Genomic DNA, 23,964 nt, shown 5'->3' with positions numbered 1-23,964 from the left:
ACAGCGGTTGGCTAAGAAACCATATGATTTGTGGTGGTCTGACAGAAAGCCTGCAAGCACTTAGATATTTACCCCATCTGTTTAAGTTAAAAGGAGAATCAGAAAATATTCTTGTCTGAGATTTCCCTTTCTCTATCTTATTAGAGACACCAAAATATTCTGCCTTAATTCTAGGACCATGACTAATCAAAGCAGACAAAACGTCTCCATGTGAACAGCTCCAGCCTTTGTCTAACATGTATTCTTTAAATATCTACCATCACAAATTTCTACGAACAGTGTTGGGCAACTATTATATATAAAAAATAAAATAAAGATGTCATGCAGCTTTTTCTATTGCAACGTTTCCAGCTGAGACAAACACAGAAAAGGGATTTTATAACCTGCATTTCTATTTGTCAGCCTGACATCACCATGTACAGTATAATGGTGTTATGCATCAGAGCAATGGACTGGGTCACTTCTTGACACCAAGTACTGTGTATCAATAATATCACAATAAATGTTCCACAACACATACAAGACTTTATTTTTTATAACATTGTGTTTATTGTTCATAACGGGAATCAACATTATTTAACCAAATTAAATAATGGACAAATTCAATCACTTAAAACTCTACCATATCCTTGCTTAAAAAAATAAAAAATAAATTATTGCAGCACTGTTTTGTTTTATTGTTTCTATAAAAATGTAAAATAATAATAATAATAATAATAATAATAATAATAATAATAATAATAATAATAATAATAATAGTGACACAGAAGAATCTGCACATTCATTTAAGTCAGTAGTATGTGTAATATTTGCAGAATGCATGCTGGAGTAATTGAATAACACCAGCTTAAGTAAAATGAACACTTGAGAGGTATGAGTATAAATCACAATATGAACAAGCCGGGTTCCTAAGTTTCATTTGTACAAATTACCTCTCAATATGCTGGACTGAATGCACACGTGTGGACTGGGAATGGCACACAACAGAGCAGACAACTTATGAACTCCCACAAACACTATAGAGAGTCCATAAAACAACTGCCTGGCGCACTTTGATTCATGGGAAGACACCGCCTATTGCACAAACCACCAGATGACACAGATGGGGCAAAACCAAACAAAAAAAAGAGCTTCTTTTGTACAAAAGTGGGACCTCTTTCAAAACCCATTCATGCAACAAATTGAGGAAATCTGTGCACGAAACACAAAAGTTTGGCCCCTTTATTAGCAGGCCCCACGTCACAGTAAGTGAAATTAAATTTATGTTTTTGTAACAAGGCGGCTGCTGCTGCTGTCGCTGCATGGAACATTTAGGTGGACAGTGTGATGGAATAAAATGAACAGAAAAATACACTGATGCTTCCATAAAAGATATGATATCTGAATTTTAGAATGCAGACAGTCCTGCCATGTATACCTTTTTTGCAAATACATTTAGATGTGAAGTAATATAATGTAGAAGCACATAGAAATACACACATTGTTTGTATTAGAAAACTAAGTTTGTGTTTTTTTAAACTAGACAGTTTATTTAAGTGCTGCAATGTTCTATGGTTTATGACAGTCAACTCTTTGGTGCCATAGACTTGATGCCTGAGACAGAAACCTGCAAAAATGTGACTAACAATTAATGCATATTTGTTCTTCTGAAAAACAAGGCATATTATGTTACTTCTGTTACAGAAAACTCCCATAGTAATGGCAAAACTCTTACTGTTAGCAATACATAACCTAAATACCCTGTAAAACTGTAAGCTTATTTGTTTTTACATTTGAAAATGTAAAACAAAAAACCTGCACTTTAATATACATTGAGGCCTAAAGTTCCTAGAATGAATTTCTATTTCCATTTTAATGGTGTTTTACTTAAAATTATGAATCAAAAGAAACAACAAAATAAAAACAAACTGATTTTGTATAATGAAGCGGACATTTTATTTAAAAAAAAAAAAAAAACAGAACAATGATTTTATGCTTTTCTTTGAGTGTAATACTTGCACATTTAGTAAAACAACCTCCCAAGTAATAATATTGTTTCTTTTTTTATGGTGTCATTAAAGTAAAGTACAAACCATTATTACTGATCTTTATTATTTGCGATGCCATCATAGAAAAGATATGGCCGAGTCAAAGATAAAGCACTCTGGTCTGCTTTCTTACCAGCACGTATAGCAATCTGCATAGAGAGACATTTGTCATCATTAGCTAAAGCAGTGGCAGTTGGCACCCGGAGTTTCAGAAAGAGTGGCAATTATGAACCCTTCATTCTTTATTTGGGCTACATGGCCTAATTTTATCACAGGATTTGGAAGTAGCATTTCATTATTCACAACAAGAGGCTGAGAATGCAAGGTTATTTGTTTATTTGTGTTTTGGCAGTAATATGTCTTTGATTTTATTAGAGTACTAAACATATTTTTATATTCCAGGTATTACAATGTTGGAAAACAATTCAGCCAAAGACAGTGCAGATAGCTGTTCAATTATTTTGTAAATCTAATACATCTAAATTTTACTTAATGTTGCCATAGAAAAAAAAAACAAAAGCGAAAAACGTGATAACCCACAAACATGTATGTATGTATTTCTGAATTATGGTAATATGAAGCAAGGACAGAAAAAGAAAATTCAATTGCGGATTCTCAAGTTTTTCCAGGCGATCCCTCAACTACTGTTAAATAATTTTAATAATATCAAGGTTAATTTGAAAAGTCAAGTACATTCTGATTCTAACAGCAGGTCATTTTTTTAAAAACGTAAAATCCACCCAAACTACAGCTACTGTACATCTCTCTGAAATAGTAAACGCTGAATTCTAAGGTGGGTTTAACAGCAAACAAAACAAAACAAAAAACAACGAGCAAGTAATTCCTTTGTAAGCTACTTGAGCAGAATAACAAATATAATGAAAATTACACCACAGTCCTACAAACTGCTTAAGATATTGGACTTTACTAGTACCATTAAATAGATGAAACCCCACTTAGTCAACCGCTATAAAATGAGGTAAAGTGTAAGTGTGCCATTATAAGCTGCAGCACTGCTAGCTTGTGAAACAGGCAGGGAAATCTATCACTCTCTGCAGTAAGTAATCCTCTTGCTTTGAAAACATGAAGCATATTACTAATTTTCTGCATTATTATGTAAACCAGTTTTTGCAAATAAAACTAAATTGTATTAATGTTAAATCTATGCAAATGCATGCAGTCATTTATCAGGAAAGCTGACAAGCATTCCATATTGGAGGGGGGTGGGAGGGCTGCTTCTAGAAAGGAGGCAATTAATTAATTTTGTATTTCCCTTCTTCTGTCTTGAGGCACAAAAGTTATCCATCCAGTTAAAACAGCAAATGAAATAAAGGTTGTTTTTTCTCCATTTAAACACATATGGCATTTGCCTGCAAAACTGATCACCACAAGGTTTGCGGATGCCCCTGGCTAAATTGCACACTGGCAGATACACTCAGGGGAGAGCTGTGCTAATGCAGCATGGAGAGTAAAACAAATGAAAATATACAACGTTTGAAAAAAAATAATACATTCGAAGCAGCTTCCTTACACAGAATATATTGCTTAAAATAATAATAATAATAATAAAGATAACAAATGGTATGCTTACATCACTGCATCTTAGAGAATAACACAATAAGCAAAGCTTTTTTTATATATATTTTTTTTTTTTGCCCAACATGAGATTCTTTTTCAGGTTCTGATATAATCTTTGCAAGGCACAAAATTGCATAGAGACAAACTGTAGGTTTATAAAACACATCCTTTGTCCTCTGTTGAAAATAACCAAGAAAGAGATACTTATTTCTTGTAAATTAGCAGTGTGACCTAATAGGGGCAGAGCTTGATTGCTTTTGTATTGACTAAAATAGCAAATTCTACCTTCTTTCAGTGAAAATCAAACGGCCATTGGACAGTTTCTCCCACAACAAAAGTGAATTACATGGAAATGACCTCATTCATCAGCAAATAATGGGATTATTAACACAGACCAGAGAAGAACCATTATTACGTTTAATTTGCATTTCTAACAGTAAAGACAAGACAAGGCACTTTGTATCGGCTAATACATTCTCTTAGGAAATAACTGAACCTAATACCAACTTTAACATCCTTCCTTCACTGTACCACACATACTTTTCTCTTTCATTGAAAAGTACAATGTAGTGCAAGAAAAAAACAGAGAGGATGCAGTTCTAGAGTCAGTATACAGGGCAGTATTGCAGAGAATAGTGGTTGGAGCTATAAGGACTGTTACATTGGATGTGAATCTAAACCAGTGGGATTAGACTGTTACTTTACTTGTTTGTGCCTTAATATAATTCCAGTGTATATTTTTCAGTACTGTGTGATATTTCTAGGCAATCTAATGTCTATTATAATTGTGTCCGTCTGTCTGCATTTTGTTCACACCATTGAAAAAAAATGAAAAGAAAACTCCAGATGCACTTACACCCCTGCCCTGGGCATGTCCAATACAGTAAACACAACTAACTAACTAAATAAATACATCAATTATACTGTACTGTAACTACGCATTTATTTGCACGCCTGGTTTCAAAGCACACAGACTTTGTTTGCAGGTACATTTGAACTAATGTTATAAGGAGTGGGCAAAAACAAACCAGAATACTGAAGGGCTTCCAAGAGGTTGGAATAATGTATAAAAATAGCAGGAGGTTTCACAACGACCATGTTTCATAAGCCACTACTCTTCCCTTACAGAATGAGTAAGTTATGGCATACATACATACAGTATACATACATACATACTTAATTGGTATCATCTCTACCTTGATATTTTTCTGCAGATAGATTAGACTAAGAAACAGACCCAGACTTAAACTGGTTAGACAGACATCTGGTAAGTGAAAACTGATCAGAAACAGTTTCAGCTTTATTCTCAAGGTCAAAGTCGGGGTATTTTGGTTGCCTGAATGTTTTAAAAGATGAAGATGTAAGGTGAGTGGTGCAGTGATAGAGCTGTAGCTGACCCACTACAGATGCCTTAGATTAAGAGGTGATAATCCCTTCAGAAATCACTCTCCTCTCATGGTATGGGAGGAAAAAAATATCCACACAGCAGGAAAGCTGTGGTGCAAACATTTATCTGATATCAGTGTTTGAAAGAGAAACCGAACAATGTCTGGTTTTAATAAAGTTGAATACCTGCTGAGAGAACGGAATACAATCTTTTAAACATTGTAAAATGCCTTTTGCTTATTATTTGCAGGAAATTCTCAACTGTAGTATAAAAAACAGCAAAAAGAAAACATAAAAAATGAACGCCATTTGCAAAATGAAATAGTTTTTTCATACAAATTGTCTTAAAACCAAAATGCAATTTAAACAATTTCCGTGAAAGCAAAATACAAATCCAAATGTTACAGAACTAGTAAAACACACCTCCTAAGGTTAATTTGGTGAATTAGAAGTGTGCCTGAGTTGTAAGTGTCAGTTTTGTAAGACTTGCAATTTGGTTTTCCATTAAAAAAAAAAAAAAAATTGCCAATTGCATTTTGGTTTGAAAAATCTGTCCCATATTGTTTTATAATGGCCATACATGAGACAGAAATTATATATATATATATATATATATATATATATATATATATATATATATATATATATATATTTAATAATTATGAATTGATTAACAAGTTCAGTTGCTATGTCCCCATTGTGACCCTGAGAAAGGTTAGGATTACCAGTACTTGTGGTTGAGTTTAACTCACTGTACTGATCCTCTAAAATGTACTGCACTGCTTTAATTCACATAAGGAAACACCAGACCACTCAGCTCTGTCATCCAAATTCATTTTGATTTTTGAAATGAACAGCACATGTGTGTTTCAAGGAGGTTATATTTTTATTTCTTCAAAAGGCACCTCTGGAACTATGAAATCATACTCTGGGAACAGTACTTAAGTTTATATTTTGAGACACTTAAAGCAAACAGACTGCCAATATCTGTCTTCAATATCTCCAGAGTAGGAAAAGACATGTATTGCAGTTGGCATGTATTGCAAGATGATGGGGAGAAAGCAGCCCAGGTGCATTAGAAGAAAAAAAAAAATTAAGAACCCAGAAATCTGATGCATTCAATGAACCTTCAAACCTACTCCTCAAATACAGTTAAATAATTGAATATACTCCATTTCGGATGCTTCAGCGTTTTTCTACTGCAGTATACAGATATTAAAAACAAATGAAGGATTTCTGGAATTTACTGCAACTACGCAAGGGACATAACAAGACTGCAGGAATAATGCAACAGCTCTAAAGCCTTTTTTTTTTTTTATAAATTTGATAGTCTCTCTAACCCTAGGAAAATGAGTTTAATGCATATGAAAACAACAAGTCAAGCTGCATTTAAATATTTCACGAGATGCAATCTGCTTTGAATCACTTAAATGGTGAGCTGTTCAAATGAACTCAAGTTTGATAATGGGCTCTGTTTTAATGGTCTAAACAGCCCTATCGCTGTTTAGTTTGGCCCTTTGTGTACCAGGGTAATCTCCAACAGGGCAGACAAGTTTCCTTAATGTATTTGTGTCTGTAAATAGCATGTAAACTGCCATAAGGCCCTATTCGAATTACTTAAATTATGACTTGCCATTATCTATACCATTAAAATGGGGCTCAATATGTTCTATAATCCGGTAATGCCTCAAATAGCACATACTTAATTAACTGAAGATGTGTCTTTGCACAGTCTCCTAATTAATGGGTTTGATGTTTAAAATCTAGATTGATAACATTCCACATTTTTGTTAAAATCATGATAGCTGTTTCTGGTCATGGCTTGCTGCAAGTAAGTATGATTACCCCACTCAAGGTTACTTCAAAATGTTCCACACACTTCTTACTTTACATTTTCACTGTTAGAAACCGATCAATAAGATGACTCTGACACACACATAACTACTAAAATGAGATTAAGGTGCAACATTATGTCTTGTTTAAATGTGCTAAACAAATTGCACTTTTAAGCACTTTTAATAGCAGACGAAGGACACCACCCTGTATAGCATTCAATGCTCATGTGACATCTGCAACTGTTATCATTGTATAAAGGAGCCTTTTCAGCTGAAATCAGCTTATGCCATAAATACAAATTGTTCTGCATTTATCAATTGTGAGTTTCAACCACCATAAACAAGTTAGTCTTCTTTAACATTTAGTATCGCTTTCTAAGTTAAACTAGTGCACTTTTATATTTGCATTTGTATCTGAGGGATCCTAAAGATAACATAATAAGTAACATTCACTTCACACGTGATGACTTTCACAATCTGTTCCTAACAACAATCTATTTCTAAAATATAAAGGCCATATTGTATGTTTACACCACACACTTTCATGCTTCTTATTTGAGTTTGTCTGAGTTTTGATTTCTGAATTTTAAAATAAAAAATAATCCAATGTATGATTCTGATATTTAGGTATTATTTTATAATGAGGCCTGTAGTGTTAAAAATAATGATCACTGCCAGTACCAATGACATCTCTGCACAGTTCTGCACCTATATAAATTTTATTTAAAAAATGTTGAACAATGAAAAGCATGGACTGTTCTTTTGAAGGCAAGTATTCTCTAAGCAAGGCAGTTCAAAATACGTGCCATGTCAGAAGCATTGGTTTATTTAAAAAAAAAAAAAAAAAAAAAAAAAAAGCAAGCAAGTGCAAAGGCAAAGACATTTTTTTAGCTGAATAAAATGTCAGCAGTATGCATTTAACAACATTTACAACAGTATACAACATCTAGTTGCAGGAAGGACCAGTCAAGAGTTGTTTCTTGATTTATACCATTAAAATGGTCTTATTCCTCCGAGACATTGTGTCTTTGCATTTGTGCTTGCTTCTAAATATGGGCCATTGAGATAGAGGGCAAAGTTTGCCCATAATAAAATGAACTTAAAACAATAATGCTGCTGCTGCTGCAACCAAGTCATTTCTTGCTAGTTTTGAAATATTTATATTTCTACTTTAAATATTGGGGCAAGTTTTTAACTTGTTTCAGATCGTGTACATCTTAACAAGGGCAGACGACAGTGGGCAGAGCGACAGGGAGAGTAAAAGCAAAAATATTCTACCTGGCAGTTTCAGGTACGTGGCTTTAACGTAATATAACAATGGTTGCGAAGGACTGCGACTCTATTGTCTATCTACACAAATACGCTAACTTGACTTGAAAAACGTCTTAACCCATGAACATTCATTTCAATAAAGTGTTTATTAATAATAATAATAATAATAATAATAATAATAATAATAATAATAATAATAATAATAATAAACATGGTAGCCTACTTCACTAAAGTAAAAACGGGCTTTTGTTGTTTTCAAATACCACTGCTTCAAATTATTTCTACTGCTTAACAACAGTCACCCAATTGTATTTAGGTTGGTGTTGAATTTAAAGATGAAGTAGTGGGGTTCTGAAAAATATAGCACGTCCCCACGTGTTGCTATAACTGTTTAAATAACATACCTGCAATCTTTTCATTGTTAACAGCCTGAAAAGTTTTACACTTCTACCTTTAAAGTCTGTTTCAAAGCTCTTTTAAAAATGGCCGCTCCAGTGCACTGATAGTGTAAGGATTATTGCCCACCTTGTCAAACAAGTAACACAGCAATAACGATCCATGATGTGATACTGAACAGAAAAACCAGAGCACTTGTTATGTTTATTTTTTAAATCGCTCTTCCCGCAGTGACAGAGGACAGATCTCAAACACCAGTGCACTAGCACGGCCATTTTGAAAAGAGCTTTGACAGACTTTAAAGTGTTAAGTGTAAAAAGTTGTCAGGATGTTTACAATGAAAAGAAAAATTACAGGTACATTATTTAAACAGTTGTAGCAAGATATTGGGAAGTGTACGCTATATTTTTAACCCGTTAATGGCCTCGCAGGAACATTATTAACCTGCTAATTTCCCTTATTTAAAAATAAATAAATAACGGTCTGTTTCTCAATTAATAGAGAACATGCACGTGATTCAGTAGTTCAGAAAATATCTATCTTTCTATCTATATCGTACTAATTACAGAAAAGGTGTTTCAGTTACCTTTTAAATATAGACTTAAATAATATCCTCGGTAATAAAAATCCGTTTGAAACCATTTACTTTAAACCGACAGTACGTTTAAAGATTCCAGAAATGGAGACAAGTAAAAACCATATCGGTCAATGTCAAGTATTTAATATACACTTAAATATTCCAATGACATTATTTAGTCATATCTAAAATCCGTTTTTTACTGTCCCAAAGGAGGCCTACTTTTAATTTCGTAATTTAAAAAAAAAATGAGAGTAGCCTACTTTTTAAAAGTTAATGTTATTGACGCAGAAAGATAATGTAACCTACCCGAAACACAGTTAGAACCTGCAAAGCACACGTAACGATATAGGCCTACTGGATGTATATCATAACTATATATATATATATATATATATATATATATATATATATATATATATATATATATATATATATATATATATATATATATATATATATGAGACTAAAATAATTGATATTTTTAAAACCTTGGGTGGATAAAGTGTATATGTGATCAAAGAATAAAAACGATATGTTTGGTTATGCCTAAATAATTCCGTTAACTATCACGATCTCTGCTACATTAAGTACGGTATTAAAAACAACAAGGGATTTATATTAAAAAAAAAAAAAAAAAAGCCTCAAACATTTCTTAAACATTGTATTTTTTCATATTTTTGTCATAGCATCAAATTACCTCAGAACAAGCAGAATGTCAAATCTAATACATTCACAGAACCAGATCAGGTATATTTCAGCGTAACGTATAAATCACCACTATCAATATCAAGATATAACGAATGTATCAAAAAGTTTGTACATTACGCTTCACAAACACGCACACAATGTGCAATATGAAACACCGAAAAGTCCCCCAATTTGTACATTAGCTAACTGAAATCCACGGATGACGATATATATATGCACAAAGCCGGTCACTGTAACAGATAACATAGCTAGCGGTTTCCTCCTTTTGAATAAACGTAGTCTTTAACTTACCCAGTTTTGGGGAAAAAAAGAAAAAAAAGGAAAAGCTTCACAAAACACCATAATGAATATAATAATCATCAGAATGCAGGTTTACGAAAATAAAAATAAGACATGTGCTGAGGGCAGACCTTTTAAGCAAAGTATGCATCTAAATTCAATATTAAAACACACCACTGACTATATATACTAAAAGCACAGGTATTTATGGAAGCGATTTACCACAGCAGCACAGTCCACTATCGTGAAAATATATAAACAATTATCTGCTTTAAAGGTAAAACATAAAATACGTTGTTTTTTTTTTTTAATCAAAAAGATACAGACCATGCAGATGCGCTTTGAAACATCAAAAGCAACGATTCCATTTCACAATACAGACAATACTATTCTGCCAGTTTAAAATATTTTTCGGAAATAATATACAGTAAATATTAAATTTAACCACATTCTATATATACCTTTACTAAGGCTAAATCTGATTTGCACACTTTTAAGGATTAAATATCAATTTTCTTAACGAGCTTCACTGATGCAAACTATAACTCCTTTTAAATTCACCTGCCTGAATACTAATTAAATATGTTTAGTCCTGATAAAGTATCTAGATGCTGTAAAATAAAACAAGACGTGGAGGCATTCTTCTTGGTTTTCCCAATGTGTACTCCCCCTGTCCGACAGATTCCTACCTTTAGTTTTGGTTGTATATAAAAACCAGGGATTAATTAGTTGTCTATAAAGTAAAGGCAATGACGATTCCAATGGCTATTGGATGTTCCACCTCCTGGTCCTGCCTTTATAATTTCCACACGAGTGCATCTGGGCTCTTATACACACCAGCAGCAAAAGCAGCCTCCTTCAACCCACACACACACACCCACCCACACACACAGACAAGGCATCCTGCACTTTCACATCCATTTGATTACCAACTCGGCAGCAGCGATTACAGAAAACATAAATAAATAACAAGGGTTTGTTTTGACTACTGGGAGCCGCGCAGTGTTCGATTTCAACCTCTGCTAATGTTGTAACGGACTTTTTATTATTAAATACAACTCCAAATTGAAGGACTTACTTTTTAAACGAGCGCACTTTAGGAGCTGATGATACAGATTAAGGGATTTGCAATACTCGTGCTGTAAGCACAAGTAATCTTCTATCTGCTGTTAACGTTTTTGTTCTTTTTTTTATATATAAAGTAGCTTATTTTTCTCTAAAATTGGCTCCCATACAAACAGCCGCGTTGGATCCGTCGGCTTACTGCGAGACTCCGGTGTACAATCCGGATCTCTGCCCAAATATGATCGCAGCGCAGGCCAAGCTTGTGTACCACCTGAACAAATACTACAACGAAAAATGTCAGTCCCGAAAAGGTGCTATCTCCAAGAACATCAGAGAGGTGTGCAAGGTGGTGTCAGACGTCCTAAAGGAGGTCGAGGTTCAGGAACCACGGTTCATCAGCTCACTGAACGAGATGGAAAACCGCTTCGAGGGTCTGGAGGTCATTTCTCCCTCCGAATTTGAGGTAGTCCTCTACCTTAACCAGATGGGTGTTTTCAACTTTGTGGATGACGGTTCATTACCAGGATGCGCAGTCTTAAAACTCAGCGATGGCCGAAAAAGAAGCATGTCCCTTTGGGTCGAGTTCATCACCGCTTCTGGCTACCTTTCTGCCCGCAAGATCAGGTCCCGATTTCAAACCTTAGTGGCACAGGCTGTAGATAAGTGCAGCTACAGGGACGTGGTAAAGATGGTTGCAGACACCAGCGAAGTCAGATTACGCATCAGAGACAGATATGTGGTTCAGATCACCCCGGCTTTCAAGTGCACGGGGATATGGCCAAGGAGCGCTGCCCACTGGCCACTACCCCACATTCCGTGGCCGGGACCCAATAGAGTGGCAGAGGTAAAGGCTGAAGGGTTTAACCTCTTGTCTAAAGAATGTTACTCTTTAAATGGGAAACAGAGCTCGGCAGAGAGCGATGCCTGGGTCTTACAATTCGCAGAAGCCGAGAATCGGCTCCTCATGGGCGGCTGCAGGAAGAAATGCCTCTCCGTTCTAAAGACTTTGCGCGACCGTCACCTTGAACTGCCTGGACAGCCACTTAATAATTATCACATGAAAACTTTGGTCTCGTATGAGTGTGAAAAACATCCCAGGGAATCGGATTGGGACGAGTCCTGCCTTGGGGATCGTCTGAACGGCATTTTATTGCAGCTAATCTCCTGTCTGCAGTGCAGGAGGTGCCCGCATTATTTTTTGCCCAGTTTAGACCTGTTTCAGGGAAAACCACATTCAGGCCTGGAAAATGCGGCCAAACAGACTTGGCGATTGGCAAGAGAAATTCTTACCAACCCCAAAAGCTTGGAAAAACTTTGAGGACAAAAATACGAAAAGATCTAACTCGTGATGCTTGTTTGAAGGCCTATATTAAATTTGCTAATCCAGGACTCCTCGGACAAAATTAGTTTCTGCATTCTGTTTTTATTAGTGATACAATAAACACTGCTTCAGACTGATCCGTGGATATATATTTTTCATTTTTAAGCTATCGTCAGTTACGTGCTTTGAACAAGTCTAAATATGCTTATTATTGATGTTGAAAAAAAATAAAATAAACATAAATAAAAATCCAGACCCAAACCACGGATATAGAATCATTGTTGCCTTTAATTTAATTTCGTTTTTGTTAATTTCTAGATTACATTATTTTAATGGCGGTGCCCACAGATATATAAAGCCTGAATATTATTTCATTTTATTTTTTTCCTATTTTTTCCTCTTTTAATTTGAGCCCTGGAAAGGAACTATAAACTGTACATTTTTCTACTGTATATATAGATTGTGGTTCCAGTGGTTTGAAATTGTGGATGTAAATGTTTTGTGACTTGTGAATAGAAGTTTTAAATTCCATCTATTTATGGATACTTCGGGACTTTTCTGCTAGAGAAGAAACAATAAAAGGTAGATTGCATTATTTGTATTTTTTCCCGTTTACTGTCATTTGAGAAGTTGTCTAACAAAGTTTACATTTTGATGGTACTGTTTGTTCAAATTTATAACATTCCATAAATATACTTGAATTGTTATTTAAAATATATTGGAGCATTTTGTTTTTGATTCTGCTTATATGGACGCTTGAATATTAAAATATATTTGAAAATGCACTTGAAATACACTGGAAATATAACATTTTGTGATTTAGATTTTTTTTCTTTCATATCTGTCGCTGAATTTAATTAAAGAGCAAATAAAAAATAAATAAAAATAAAATAAAAATAAAATATGAAATGTGTCCTAAAATGGTTTATCATTTGGTAATCGTAATTTTGTCCACATGGGTTAATTTCTGAATTTCCACAAAGCGTCCACATTTATCATTTGTGATTGCAGTATTTCTTACTTTAAAATAAATAAATGTGTTTTTCCTACTTTGATATGCTCAAAGGACAGCTATTGCTAACCCGCTGCATATACTATTATAATGGGGGCTATTGGAATACTCATTATACATGTACATTTAAAATATTCGAAATAAAGTTGTATTCATCTAATAAAATAATAAGCATATTGTGAAACTAACACGGAAGGAAATACACCAAAACAATCTTTATGTGTGACTATTAAATACAGTTGTTAAAAAATGTAAATAACATATCCCTGTCTTTATTGCACCGGTTATTTAAAATATGTGTTTTATTAATGGTTTACTTTAAATGTTTAATTTTCTTTTTCTCCTATAGTCTGGTTTTACTATGGTGCTGGGTCAAACTAATAACAGCCTTAGTAAACGTAGCCAACGCTGTTATTATTTAAATTTAAATGTATTACTTCAAGCAGCAAACTTAGCTATAGTGATTTTGAAGTGCTTAGCCTAAAACACAACCTGATTAATAGCAGTTACTGATCTCCACAGTAAGTATTATGAGATTTAATGTTTCAAATTTTAGTAAACATAATTTAAATATCTTAAAACACGACGTATAATAGTATTTTACATGCGTCTTTCTGGATAACATTTGATACACTGTTTCATGACTTCCTGGTCATGTTCAGAGTCCCGCAAGATCATTACTGGCTTGTAATTATCTTGCAGCATACTGAACGCGACGCAGTGTTATTTTAGGTTTTTATATCTACAAATGCAAAAAAAAAAAAAATTACAATTGATTTATTTATTTAAAATATATACAAGAATAAAGTTTTTGAGCTTCAGCTACCTCTAAAATCACGGCTTTCGCTTTCAAAAAAAAAAAAAAAATACAGTTGTAACTATGATGGTAGATCACATTGAACAAAATACAAACAAAATCTGCTCGCAGTTGTCTAGTTATTTTAACAAATATTCTGAATCAGCACCTGACACCAGAACACTTTTTCCAGCCTTCTCCCATAGCGACAAGAGAAGTGTCGGTTAGGGTTTCAGAGCTGTTAATATTATCTTAAACAGCTTTGGGGTCACACAGTAAACCGCACTGGTAGCTTTTGAACCTCGTTAACAGGTGACACCGTGTAATTTTAATTTCAACAATGTAACACTTTTTACAAGCAAGGTGTGAAGTGCATTTTTGCATTGCGTGTCATCTCAAACTGCTTAAATAATATGGAACAGCTGATACAAGGCTGTAAAGTACATTCGGCAAAACAATACATTGGGTCCCCCAAATCACTTCCGACTCCTTAAAGATAAAATAACCGTACATACCAAACCAAACAAGCAAACAAAAACAATCGTGTTGACCGATTTAATTTCTGCACAAGCCACACAGGCCTGCTGAAAAGCGCGACTTGAGGACGATGAAGCAGTAAGATTTGACATTTGTATTAACACTTACTTTGGGGTCGATCTTTTTAAAAGCGGGGTCATCTTCATCCACTTCGAAATAGATCTCAGTTGTAGTGATGGACAGCGTCCCTTTAGTCACAATAACCGGGGCAATAAGATGGGCCGGAGTGCTCAGAACAACAGGACCTGCAATGTCACGCAATTAAAAACAAAACACATTTTTAAACGAAATGATGCTCTTTTAGAGAAATGCAAGCAATGAACACAAACACATGATTATAGAATACCGTCGTCAAATATATTTTCTAGAAACATAATTTTGGTGGAACATTTTGAACACTAAAATTAAATAATATCCATAGCCCCACAATCATATTCATACGCATTTGTAACTTATATTTAAAACAAGTTATAATACAGTAAATTGAAATAATTAGACTAAGAAAAACACATAAATTAATTTATTAAAAAGGAAGACAAAGTCCCTCAGGCGAACAACATCCAGAAGACACGAATAACATGTAATAATAATAATAATAATAATAATAATAATAATAATAATAATAATAATAATAATAATAATAATAAAACCACAATTCGAAAAGCAAAAACCGTCCAATAGGAGACATACAACAACCAACCTAACAGCAGCAACGTTGATAAAATACACACATATTACCTGTGACCTGTGTAACAGTATATCTGGATCGGTCATGTTTAAAAGCATTAACATATAGGCAAACGAAAATGTGTTTCAAATAATTTCGTTTCAACAATGAAATTTACGAGAACAATGTTTTAAAACTACAGCTGGCGGGGGTTAGCTACATACACCATGTATACATACAGCCTTTAATAACATTATTGTTTGATTTAAACGCGGGCTTAGGCTGCCAAGACGCTAGTCTAATGATAATACGAATAATTGTATTATTATTATTATTATAACACAAACAGAAAAAGAAGAAGAAACCTGGATGTGTTTCATTAACTTAAACTATTGCGTTTGTTAAACTATTGATTATGTGTACCTTCTTGAAAAACTTTATAGCCTAAGGTTGAATTTAACAACAATTACGTCTACATTTTACATTTAATTAGTCGAAATGCGGCATGTGCTGTGTAACATTGTAATGTAACATATTAAATTAATACTTGATTATGCCGCGACATACGCACAATTCTTATGTAAATGTCTTTTGACCGTGGTCAGCTGATTTGGATCACACGTGACATTGTTTCCCTCTTGCATCCACCCTCCATCTTCTGCGTATATGGCTACTTAACAAAACCAAGTCGCGCTACAGAGCTCTAGTCATCGGGATATTTATCGATCTCCTGAAGTCTGCAGAGCCACTTTTATGTCTCATCAATCTTAATCTAGGTTGCTCAACCAATTATGCCTGTCTATTGCAAGATTACAAGTGGATTTTGGTTTCAATTCCCAGGGCACCCCTTCATTGTGTTTGTGGACGGTTCTCTGAAAAGCGCATCTCTCTCTCTCTCTCTCTCTCTCTCTCTCTCTCTCTCTCTCTCCCTCTCCCTCTCCCTCTCTCTCTCTCTCCCTCCCTCTCTCCAACCGTTAAAAACAACAATATTTAAAATGAACAATAAATCTTTTTTAACTTGAAAAATCTGCTTTAACAACTGAAGGTGCGTTGCCCCTTTAAAATAATTGAAAATAATTGTTCATGTTTATGATGACTTATTTTTTTTTTATATGGAACACGCACTAGTTTAATGCAGGCATGTTGTTACCATATTCGAGTCATGCTAATTCCACTGATATCCACAATTACATTTCTATGTCCCATATCCTGGACAGTGGCACATGATATTGTATCAGTCCAACTACTATTGCTTTTTCTGCTCGAAATCAATATCTCGTGCTTTTTTCAGTATTCAACCCGCACTGATTTTGTCACATTGTGAATGTAAATATTGAATTCACAATATTGCTTTTATAAGACATTCTTACAACACAACATAGCCTGTTAGCCTAGATCTTTTAAAATAACAACATTCGCAATTGCCCCCTTTGAAGACGAAATGTATATTTGTATGCTTTCTATAACCTACTTTGTATTATTACTAAACACAATATCATTTTAAAATCGCTTTATGACTGGTGTTACTGTATATTTTATTACTTGGCTATACATTTAAATATTTTCTCTAAATCTATTCTGGTACTTCTTTTCTTTAAAGTTGTATTGTTCTCTACCACTTTAATTTCGAATGGTTGTACATTATAGACGCCATAGAGAGATGATTAGGTTTTAATCCCTTCTGGGATAGTCCCTCCATAATTAGGACACAGTATTAAAATGTTTATAACAAAATACTGCTAGTTTAATCATACCAGTAATCTGTTCCCACCCTGTTTATGTCATAAAACAGCAAGTATTATTATTATTATTATTATTATTATTATTATTATTATTATTATTATTATTATTATTATTATTATTATTATTTCTCCTGTCGAAAGCCTATGGCAAAATTCGGTTTATCTTACCAGTCACACAATATGGGTCATATTAAAAAAAGAGATCTTCAGATAACGAAGGAAGTTGTTAAGAGTCTTACAGCTTTAATCCATTGTTATTATTACTGCAGTGTTGTATTTTCCACTGGTGGCATAACTGTAACATTTGATATATACATACACCAGTGTTAAATTTAAATGCATTCCCTAAAGAAATACATATAGGATATAGAATTAAGCCCTTTGTGCACAGAACTGACCTATTGTGTTCTACTTTATACAATTCCAGAACATTTATGTAGAGTGTCTGGTGCCAACACTCCAAAGCCTCTTTCATTTGGGATTTCACTACTATTTATCATCAAATATTGTCGTTACAGTCAAATCCATGGTTGCTCAATAAATGTCAACCCATGAAATGACAGAATCCTGTGTCATTTCTGACAAGAATGCAGCTAATAAAAACCAATTGGTTTGTATAATCCACTCACAAGCCAGATGATTTTTGTCATATTCACTCCAGTGTTTATCATGTCACCAGAAAGAGAGTGGAAATATTGGAAAGATATTTGTGATTAAAAGCCTCAAACTTGGCAGTTTTATGATATGGATAAACTGGACTTATTTGCGTATAAACCTTCCAAAAGCTACCATGAAACTAAAGTGTTAATTAAAAAAAAAAAAAAAAAAAAACCTGAACCATTTTTTTTGACATTTAGAACAAGTGTAATTTATAATGTATTATATTTATATCTATATCTATATCTATATCTATATATATATATATATATATATATATATATATATATATATATATATATATATATATATATAGTGGACAAAAAAATGGAAACACCTGGATAAATGAGGGACACCAAGTATATTGAAAGCAAGGGCTTCCACACAGGTGTGGTTCATGCATTAATTAAGCAAATAACATCCCAGCATGTTTAGAGTCATGTATAAAAATGCTGGACAGGCCTGGTTGCCTATAATTATGGCTAGCATGGCTGCAAGAGGAGACCTCAGTGACTTTGAAACAGGGGTGATTGTTGGGGCGTGTTTGGCAGGAGCTTCAGTGACCAAGACAGCTCAACTTGCTGATGTTTCACGAGCAATGGTGTCTAAGGTGATGTCGGCATGGAACTCTGAGGGAAAGACATCATCAGCAAAGGGCAACAGTGGGTGGAAGCACATACTCCAGGATCGTGATATCTGTGCATTCATTCAAAGTGCAAGGCAAAACAGGCGAGCAATTGCAGATCAATTGACTGCAAATTTCAACCTGGGGCGCGAGCAGCCAGTTTCATCAAAAACGGTCCGCCGAGAACTCCATAGAGCGGGATACCATAGTGGTCCAACGCCCTATTAAGTGACTTTACATTGGTGTTTCCATTTTTTTGTCCACTACCTGTAGTTTCACTACTTAACTACAGTGCACTGCATAGGGAAGGGGATATGTGGCTATTACAGATTCCTGCAATTATACAGAACTCTACATTTTACACTTGGTTTCAAAGATATTCCACACTTTCATATTCTTGTTATTATTATTATTATTATTATTATTATTATTATTATTATTATTATTATTATTATTATTATTATTATTATTATTATTTTCAATATTGTGTTTCTTAAAATAACATAACTGCACCTAATATATTTTCATTCTAACACATGCTAAAATATTTCAATTAAGTCAAAATATGTTGACAGAAAAATGTGATTCACAAACATGTTTGTAGACTGGGTTGATTACATAAAAGAAGTGACAGCATTTTCAAACTATGTGGAAAATACACATTTTTGGCGTCTCAATGGACATATTTTATAAATAAATAAATACAACTTTTTAAGGTGTTTTCTAACATGGTATCTGTTCCCAGTTTACTGATAAGTAAACATCTGTTATCATAATGCATAAACCACATGTCTGCCCGTGCAGAGAAACAGTGTACAGAAACAGATGGAAGAAAGTTTAACAGTACCTGCTAAGCATTACGGCTACAATGTTTGTTTTTTTGTAACATGTAAGTGGAATTTTCTCCTTTCAACAAATTGGAATACATTAATGACTGGAGTGTGGGCCTTAAAGCACTAAAAAAAAAAACCAAAAAGAAAAACAACTGTTTTCTTGAACTTTTCTCTAATAAATAAAAAATGGTCTGTTTTTATTAAATGACAGTATTTATTTATTTATTTATTTATTTATTTATGTATTTATTTGGCAGACAACGTTAAGTAAAGTTCACCAATTTCAAACACATGCTTAACCTCAAAGAAGTTGGTAGTCAGGCTATACATAAGTGCCTGTCCTATGATTCTCGACATAAACAAATTCCTTAATCAGACTGTACAGAAACTGTTAAAGTTGAAGAGCACCACAATCACATGCTGCTCTGTGATTCCTTGGAGTCTGGAGTCTGCTTACACTCTTCAATAGTTAAGCTTAGTGTACAACCAGACGGCATTTATTCAGTATGTATATATTCTCTAAAAGATTTGGTTGCTGGGAATAAGAATCCTTGTTCTTTAAAACCTGCTTGCTGCTTTGACAGTATAGAAGCCAAACAGTTTTACTCCTGCCACCACTGCAGCTGCAGGAGGTTATGAATGTCATCTAAAAGCCTCCACATATTTGTATGCTGATAACTTTATTAGTAAATAAAGTTTTGGTCATTAGCTCCTAAAGGAAAGCTTTATACCCACTGAATATTCATAATATTTCATCTTTTTATCTCACTATGTTTTTTCTTAATATTTATGATTCTGAACAAGTTTGATTAGATTTACTCTACACTGGTTGTCATCATTCAAAGAAACCCAGGTCTCTGTATCAATTCCCCATGTACTCAGTGACCCCAGGAAAGGCTAAACTATAAAATGTCTTGATTTCTTTGGTCACTCATTCTGCTCAGCAACTGGCATCATGGTTACCAACGCAGGATGAGCACATTTTATACTGGCTCATCTTTGGTCTCCCAGCACCTACATAATGTGGTCGGGAGTAGAACATATAAACTTTATATTGGGTTGACTAAAATTGGAATACAGACTGGGTCAAAAGACCCTTGGACATTTCAATAATATGCTAGGTGAAAAGGTATGAGGTGTGGAGAAACCAGACTTGGCAGGTAGCAACAGCAAACCATGCGGTTACTTTGGTACACATTTGCACCATACTGGAGCACTATTGAGCAACTAATGACATGCTATAACAATGTCTAATTGTCTAATGTTGCTACGTGGCAGTTTCTGTTATACTTTACAATTACAGGCTAACACAGTTCTTCATTTTCAAATCAGTTCAATATTTGTATGACCCACCTTTCCACTGCAGCAGTCCAGTTCTTCTAATAGATTGGCTCAATCAGAATATTCTGGAAAAAATGACTTTATTTGGCCTAATACAATTCTTCTCCTTTTCAATCCAAACTCCAGGCTCCAAGATGTAACTGGCCTTCAAATGACCCATTAGAACAGCTGCATAGTTCCTTTCTCATACAGTATGGGCCTGGTTTTGGACTTGTACTTAGCCAAGTTCCTACACCTTGGAACCTAAAATTTGTGTTCTCCTCAAGAGTCCCAGAAAAATATCTCTTTATAAAAACACACTACATAAAAGACTGATTAGATGCTTACCTTGCCACATCCATGTTTTGTAAGCCCACACACCAGTGCAACATCTCTTTTTGTTATGTTTTGTTTTTGGTTTCATAATGTGAAAACCATACTGTGACAGATACAACTTCCCCTTTCGGCTGTTATTGTTTACCTTTCTAATGGGATTATTACTTAGCAGACAGCTCCCCTACTTTAAGGGCTGTTCTTTTGTTTATTAACTGTTAACAAACAGCTAATAAACATGTCAATGTACACACATTTTCTGTTAACTGTTAGTTAATAATATATACTAGGCCAGCTAAAACTTCAAACACCACAGCTCTATGGATGATCAATACCCAGTCGATCATATGCTTGAAATCGGTTCAAATTGTTACTGTAGTAATGTTTAGCAAATTAAACCAGGTTTTTATTAACCCTAACCCTAAGCAAAGAATTAACTACGGTTGTTAACATTTGAAAAACTAAAAAAACAGCCCTCAAAATAAAGCGTGACCTATGCAAAAAAAGGCTTTGCAAAGCAATATAAATGAGCACAACAGACAGATAATGGAGAAGGCTTCATTTCTAAATTAGTACTGTAAGACATTTGATTGCACTTCACTTGGATCAAGTTGGTGTTAGAGATCTCACAGCTAAAAGATCATTTGTGGCAAGTGTTAATGCGTCCACAAATAAAATGACTTGCCTCTTGATGTAAATACTCTGGGAAGGAAACGTGCTAAAATAAAAGATGACACAAACAATGATTAACGTAAAGGAAAATATGAAATAAAAATAAAATAAAAACACTGTAAAATATGACTTAATAAATACACAAACACAGGCACTTACAGATGCACAGTATACCTGAATGTTACCTTGCTCTAAGCACAATTGTATTTGTATTGTATGTGTACCATGGAGAAGATGTTGTGACAGAAAATAGATGCTGTGACATAGAACCTTGTCACTGATTCCTGCGCAAATGTGTGCAGCTGGGCCGCGGAACAGGAGATGCGTTGCCGGGCAACCAATTGAGCAGTTAGGTTCACCCGCTGCTGAGCTGATCGGGCAGTCCTGATTGGCTGGGTAGCGTGCCCGGGGAGGCTGTGTAGAGTTTAAAAAGCGTCTGTGCAGGTGTCAACACCCAATTCTCTGTGTCTGCCTCAGTATTGTTCAGTGACTACCCACGCACGTAACACTTCACCCAGTTACAGATGTGCTGTACAAAAACACCAGTATTGGCAAAATGTTCTGACATTACCTCAAAAGAAATGCCTCTGTAAAATACAAAGTCATTTTTTTTTTCTTTTCTTTTTTTGCTTATGCTGGTCGAAATGCAAGTTTAAACATCCTGAGGTATTAAGCGAAATGATCTTGCGAGACAGTTACCTGCTAGGTTGTCAATCTCCTTCTCTTGTAAAAGGCTGATGGCATCATCATCTCCCTCCAGCATGAGCTCAGTCTCTGCATTCTGGTTTACCACTGCTTGGCTTCGGAAAGTTTTCTTTGACTTCACTACATCATCTTCGTCTGTAGCTATTAGGGAGAAAAAGGAAAGGAAATATGAGTATAGTAACTGGTTACACGTTTCCCCCTTTTGGGTACAAAATGCAGCAGTTACAGAAGAAGGTGGTGAGGCAAAATTCCCTGGGGGCGGATTTTTATCTGATACTGCTTGTAGATACTGTACACAATCTAATGGGGTTTCCATTTAACCTGGTTTCCATAAGACTACTCTTATGTGCATGAGGACTGCAAGCCAAAGTATGAGTAAAAAAACAGAGACATCTGCACCAACCTTATTATGTGTTATATTTAGTTAAAATAAGAGCATTACTTTTATGCTGCAGTTTTACCACTCTTGGAAAACACTTTGAGTCTGTTGTTTGACACATAACTAAGCAACCTGAAGCAATACAATTCCTAGAGTGATTGAAAACTGAACCACAGTAAAAAGGACCAAATAGCTGCTGACATACTAAAAAAACATTTATCTAAATGATAGCCTACAAGACCCAAAGATGCCCTCTAATCAATATATCCTTTAGGAATTAGAGTTCAATTTGTCAAAATTACAGACAAGAAGAGGGGAGGTCTTCAGAGTGGCCTCATTAGTGTGCTTTTTAACAGTCTGCTTCAAAGAAATCTCTTCGCACCTAACAAATCAAAAAGAGATTGGGAATGGAATTCATTTATAAGATCATCCATTTTAGGATGACCTATATAGTGAACTTCATGGAACCCTTCCCCCATATATCAAGCAACAACACCTCCTCTAACTAGACTGTGATGGAAATCTGTTTCTGTAAATAACAGTTTCATTTTAGAATCTGTCAAAGCATTGGGATGGGTATACTTCTCCGTTAGAAGCCAAGCAAAACATTTCTTGAGGGTGAGGTATTTATTTGCAGCTAAACAAACCTGTTAGGATTTATGATTTTTTAAAACATGATTTAAAACCTTATAATAAATATAGTAGTTTACTTTGTATATATAATATTTTTTAAGGGCAAGGTGAAGCACAATATTAATGCTTCAGTTCTAATATCCTTGACTCCAATAGAGAGTCAAAGATTTAGTTACATCCATTCATTACAGACCATTTATTATTATTTATTTCTTAGCAGACGCCCTTATCCAGGGCGACTTACAATTGTTACAAGATATCACATTATTTTTACATACACTTACCCATTTATACAGTTGGGTTTTTACTGGAGCAATCTAGGTAAAGTACCTTGCTCAAGGGTACAACAGCAGTGTCCCCGACCGGGGATTGAACCCACGACCCTCCGGTCAAGAGTCCAGAGCCCTAACCACTACTCCACACTGCTGGCCATTTACTGTATTTCCTGAAGAATAATAACCTTACAAAACTAGAACCAAACAATTAAGTAGTATAATTTAAGGTCTGTTAAGCACTCTACAGTAAGTCGTTTGTCTCTCAGTTTTGTGACACAGTTTTGCACCAAAACCCCAATCCTTTCTTGTTCCATTCACTTCAATGATAAGA

The 23,964-nt window shown here is 34.5% G+C and overlaps 2 protein-coding genes across 28 annotated transcripts in view; one reads left to right on the top strand and one right to left on the bottom strand.

Annotated features, from left to right (window-relative positions):
* The window catches only part of LOC117972866 (neurobeachin-like), a 355,091-nt gene that overhangs the window by 84,003 nt on the left and 247,124 nt on the right, over nucleotides 1-23,964 (bottom strand). For all 27 annotated transcript variants that reach the window (XM_059028569.1, XM_059028575.1, XM_059028571.1 and 24 more), the window contains 2 exons: nucleotides 22,341-22,487; nucleotides 14,901-15,037 (listed from right to left, as the gene is read on the bottom strand). In XM_059028569.1, coding sequence (XP_058884552.1) covers nucleotides 14,901-15,037; nucleotides 22,341-22,487 — 284 coding nt within the window. The remainder of the gene's footprint in view (nucleotides 1-14,900; nucleotides 15,038-22,340; nucleotides 22,488-23,964) is intronic.
* LOC117406671 (putative nucleotidyltransferase MAB21L1) lies at nucleotides 10,885-13,699 on the top strand. The gene has a single exon (XM_034010917.3). The coding sequence runs from the start codon at nucleotides 11,365-11,367 to the stop codon at nucleotides 12,442-12,444; it is 1,080 nt and encodes a 359-aa protein (XP_033866808.1). The 5' UTR covers nucleotides 10,885-11,364; the 3' UTR covers nucleotides 12,445-13,699.

Source organism: Acipenser ruthenus, chromosome 8 (genome assembly GCF_902713425.1).
Source record: "Acipenser ruthenus chromosome 8, fAciRut3.2 maternal haplotype, whole genome shotgun sequence".
Taxonomy (NCBI): Eukaryota; Metazoa; Chordata; class Actinopteri; order Acipenseriformes; family Acipenseridae; genus Acipenser; species Acipenser ruthenus.
The sequence above is the reverse complement of the archived record's forward strand: the minus strand, read 5'-3'. Positions and strand labels throughout refer to the sequence as shown.

Excerpts from the sequence above, each read along its gene's own strand:
- LOC117406671 (XM_034010917.3), top strand. The coding sequence starts at position 11,365 with ATGATCGCAGCGCAGGCCAAGCTTGTGTACCACCTGAACAAATACTAC.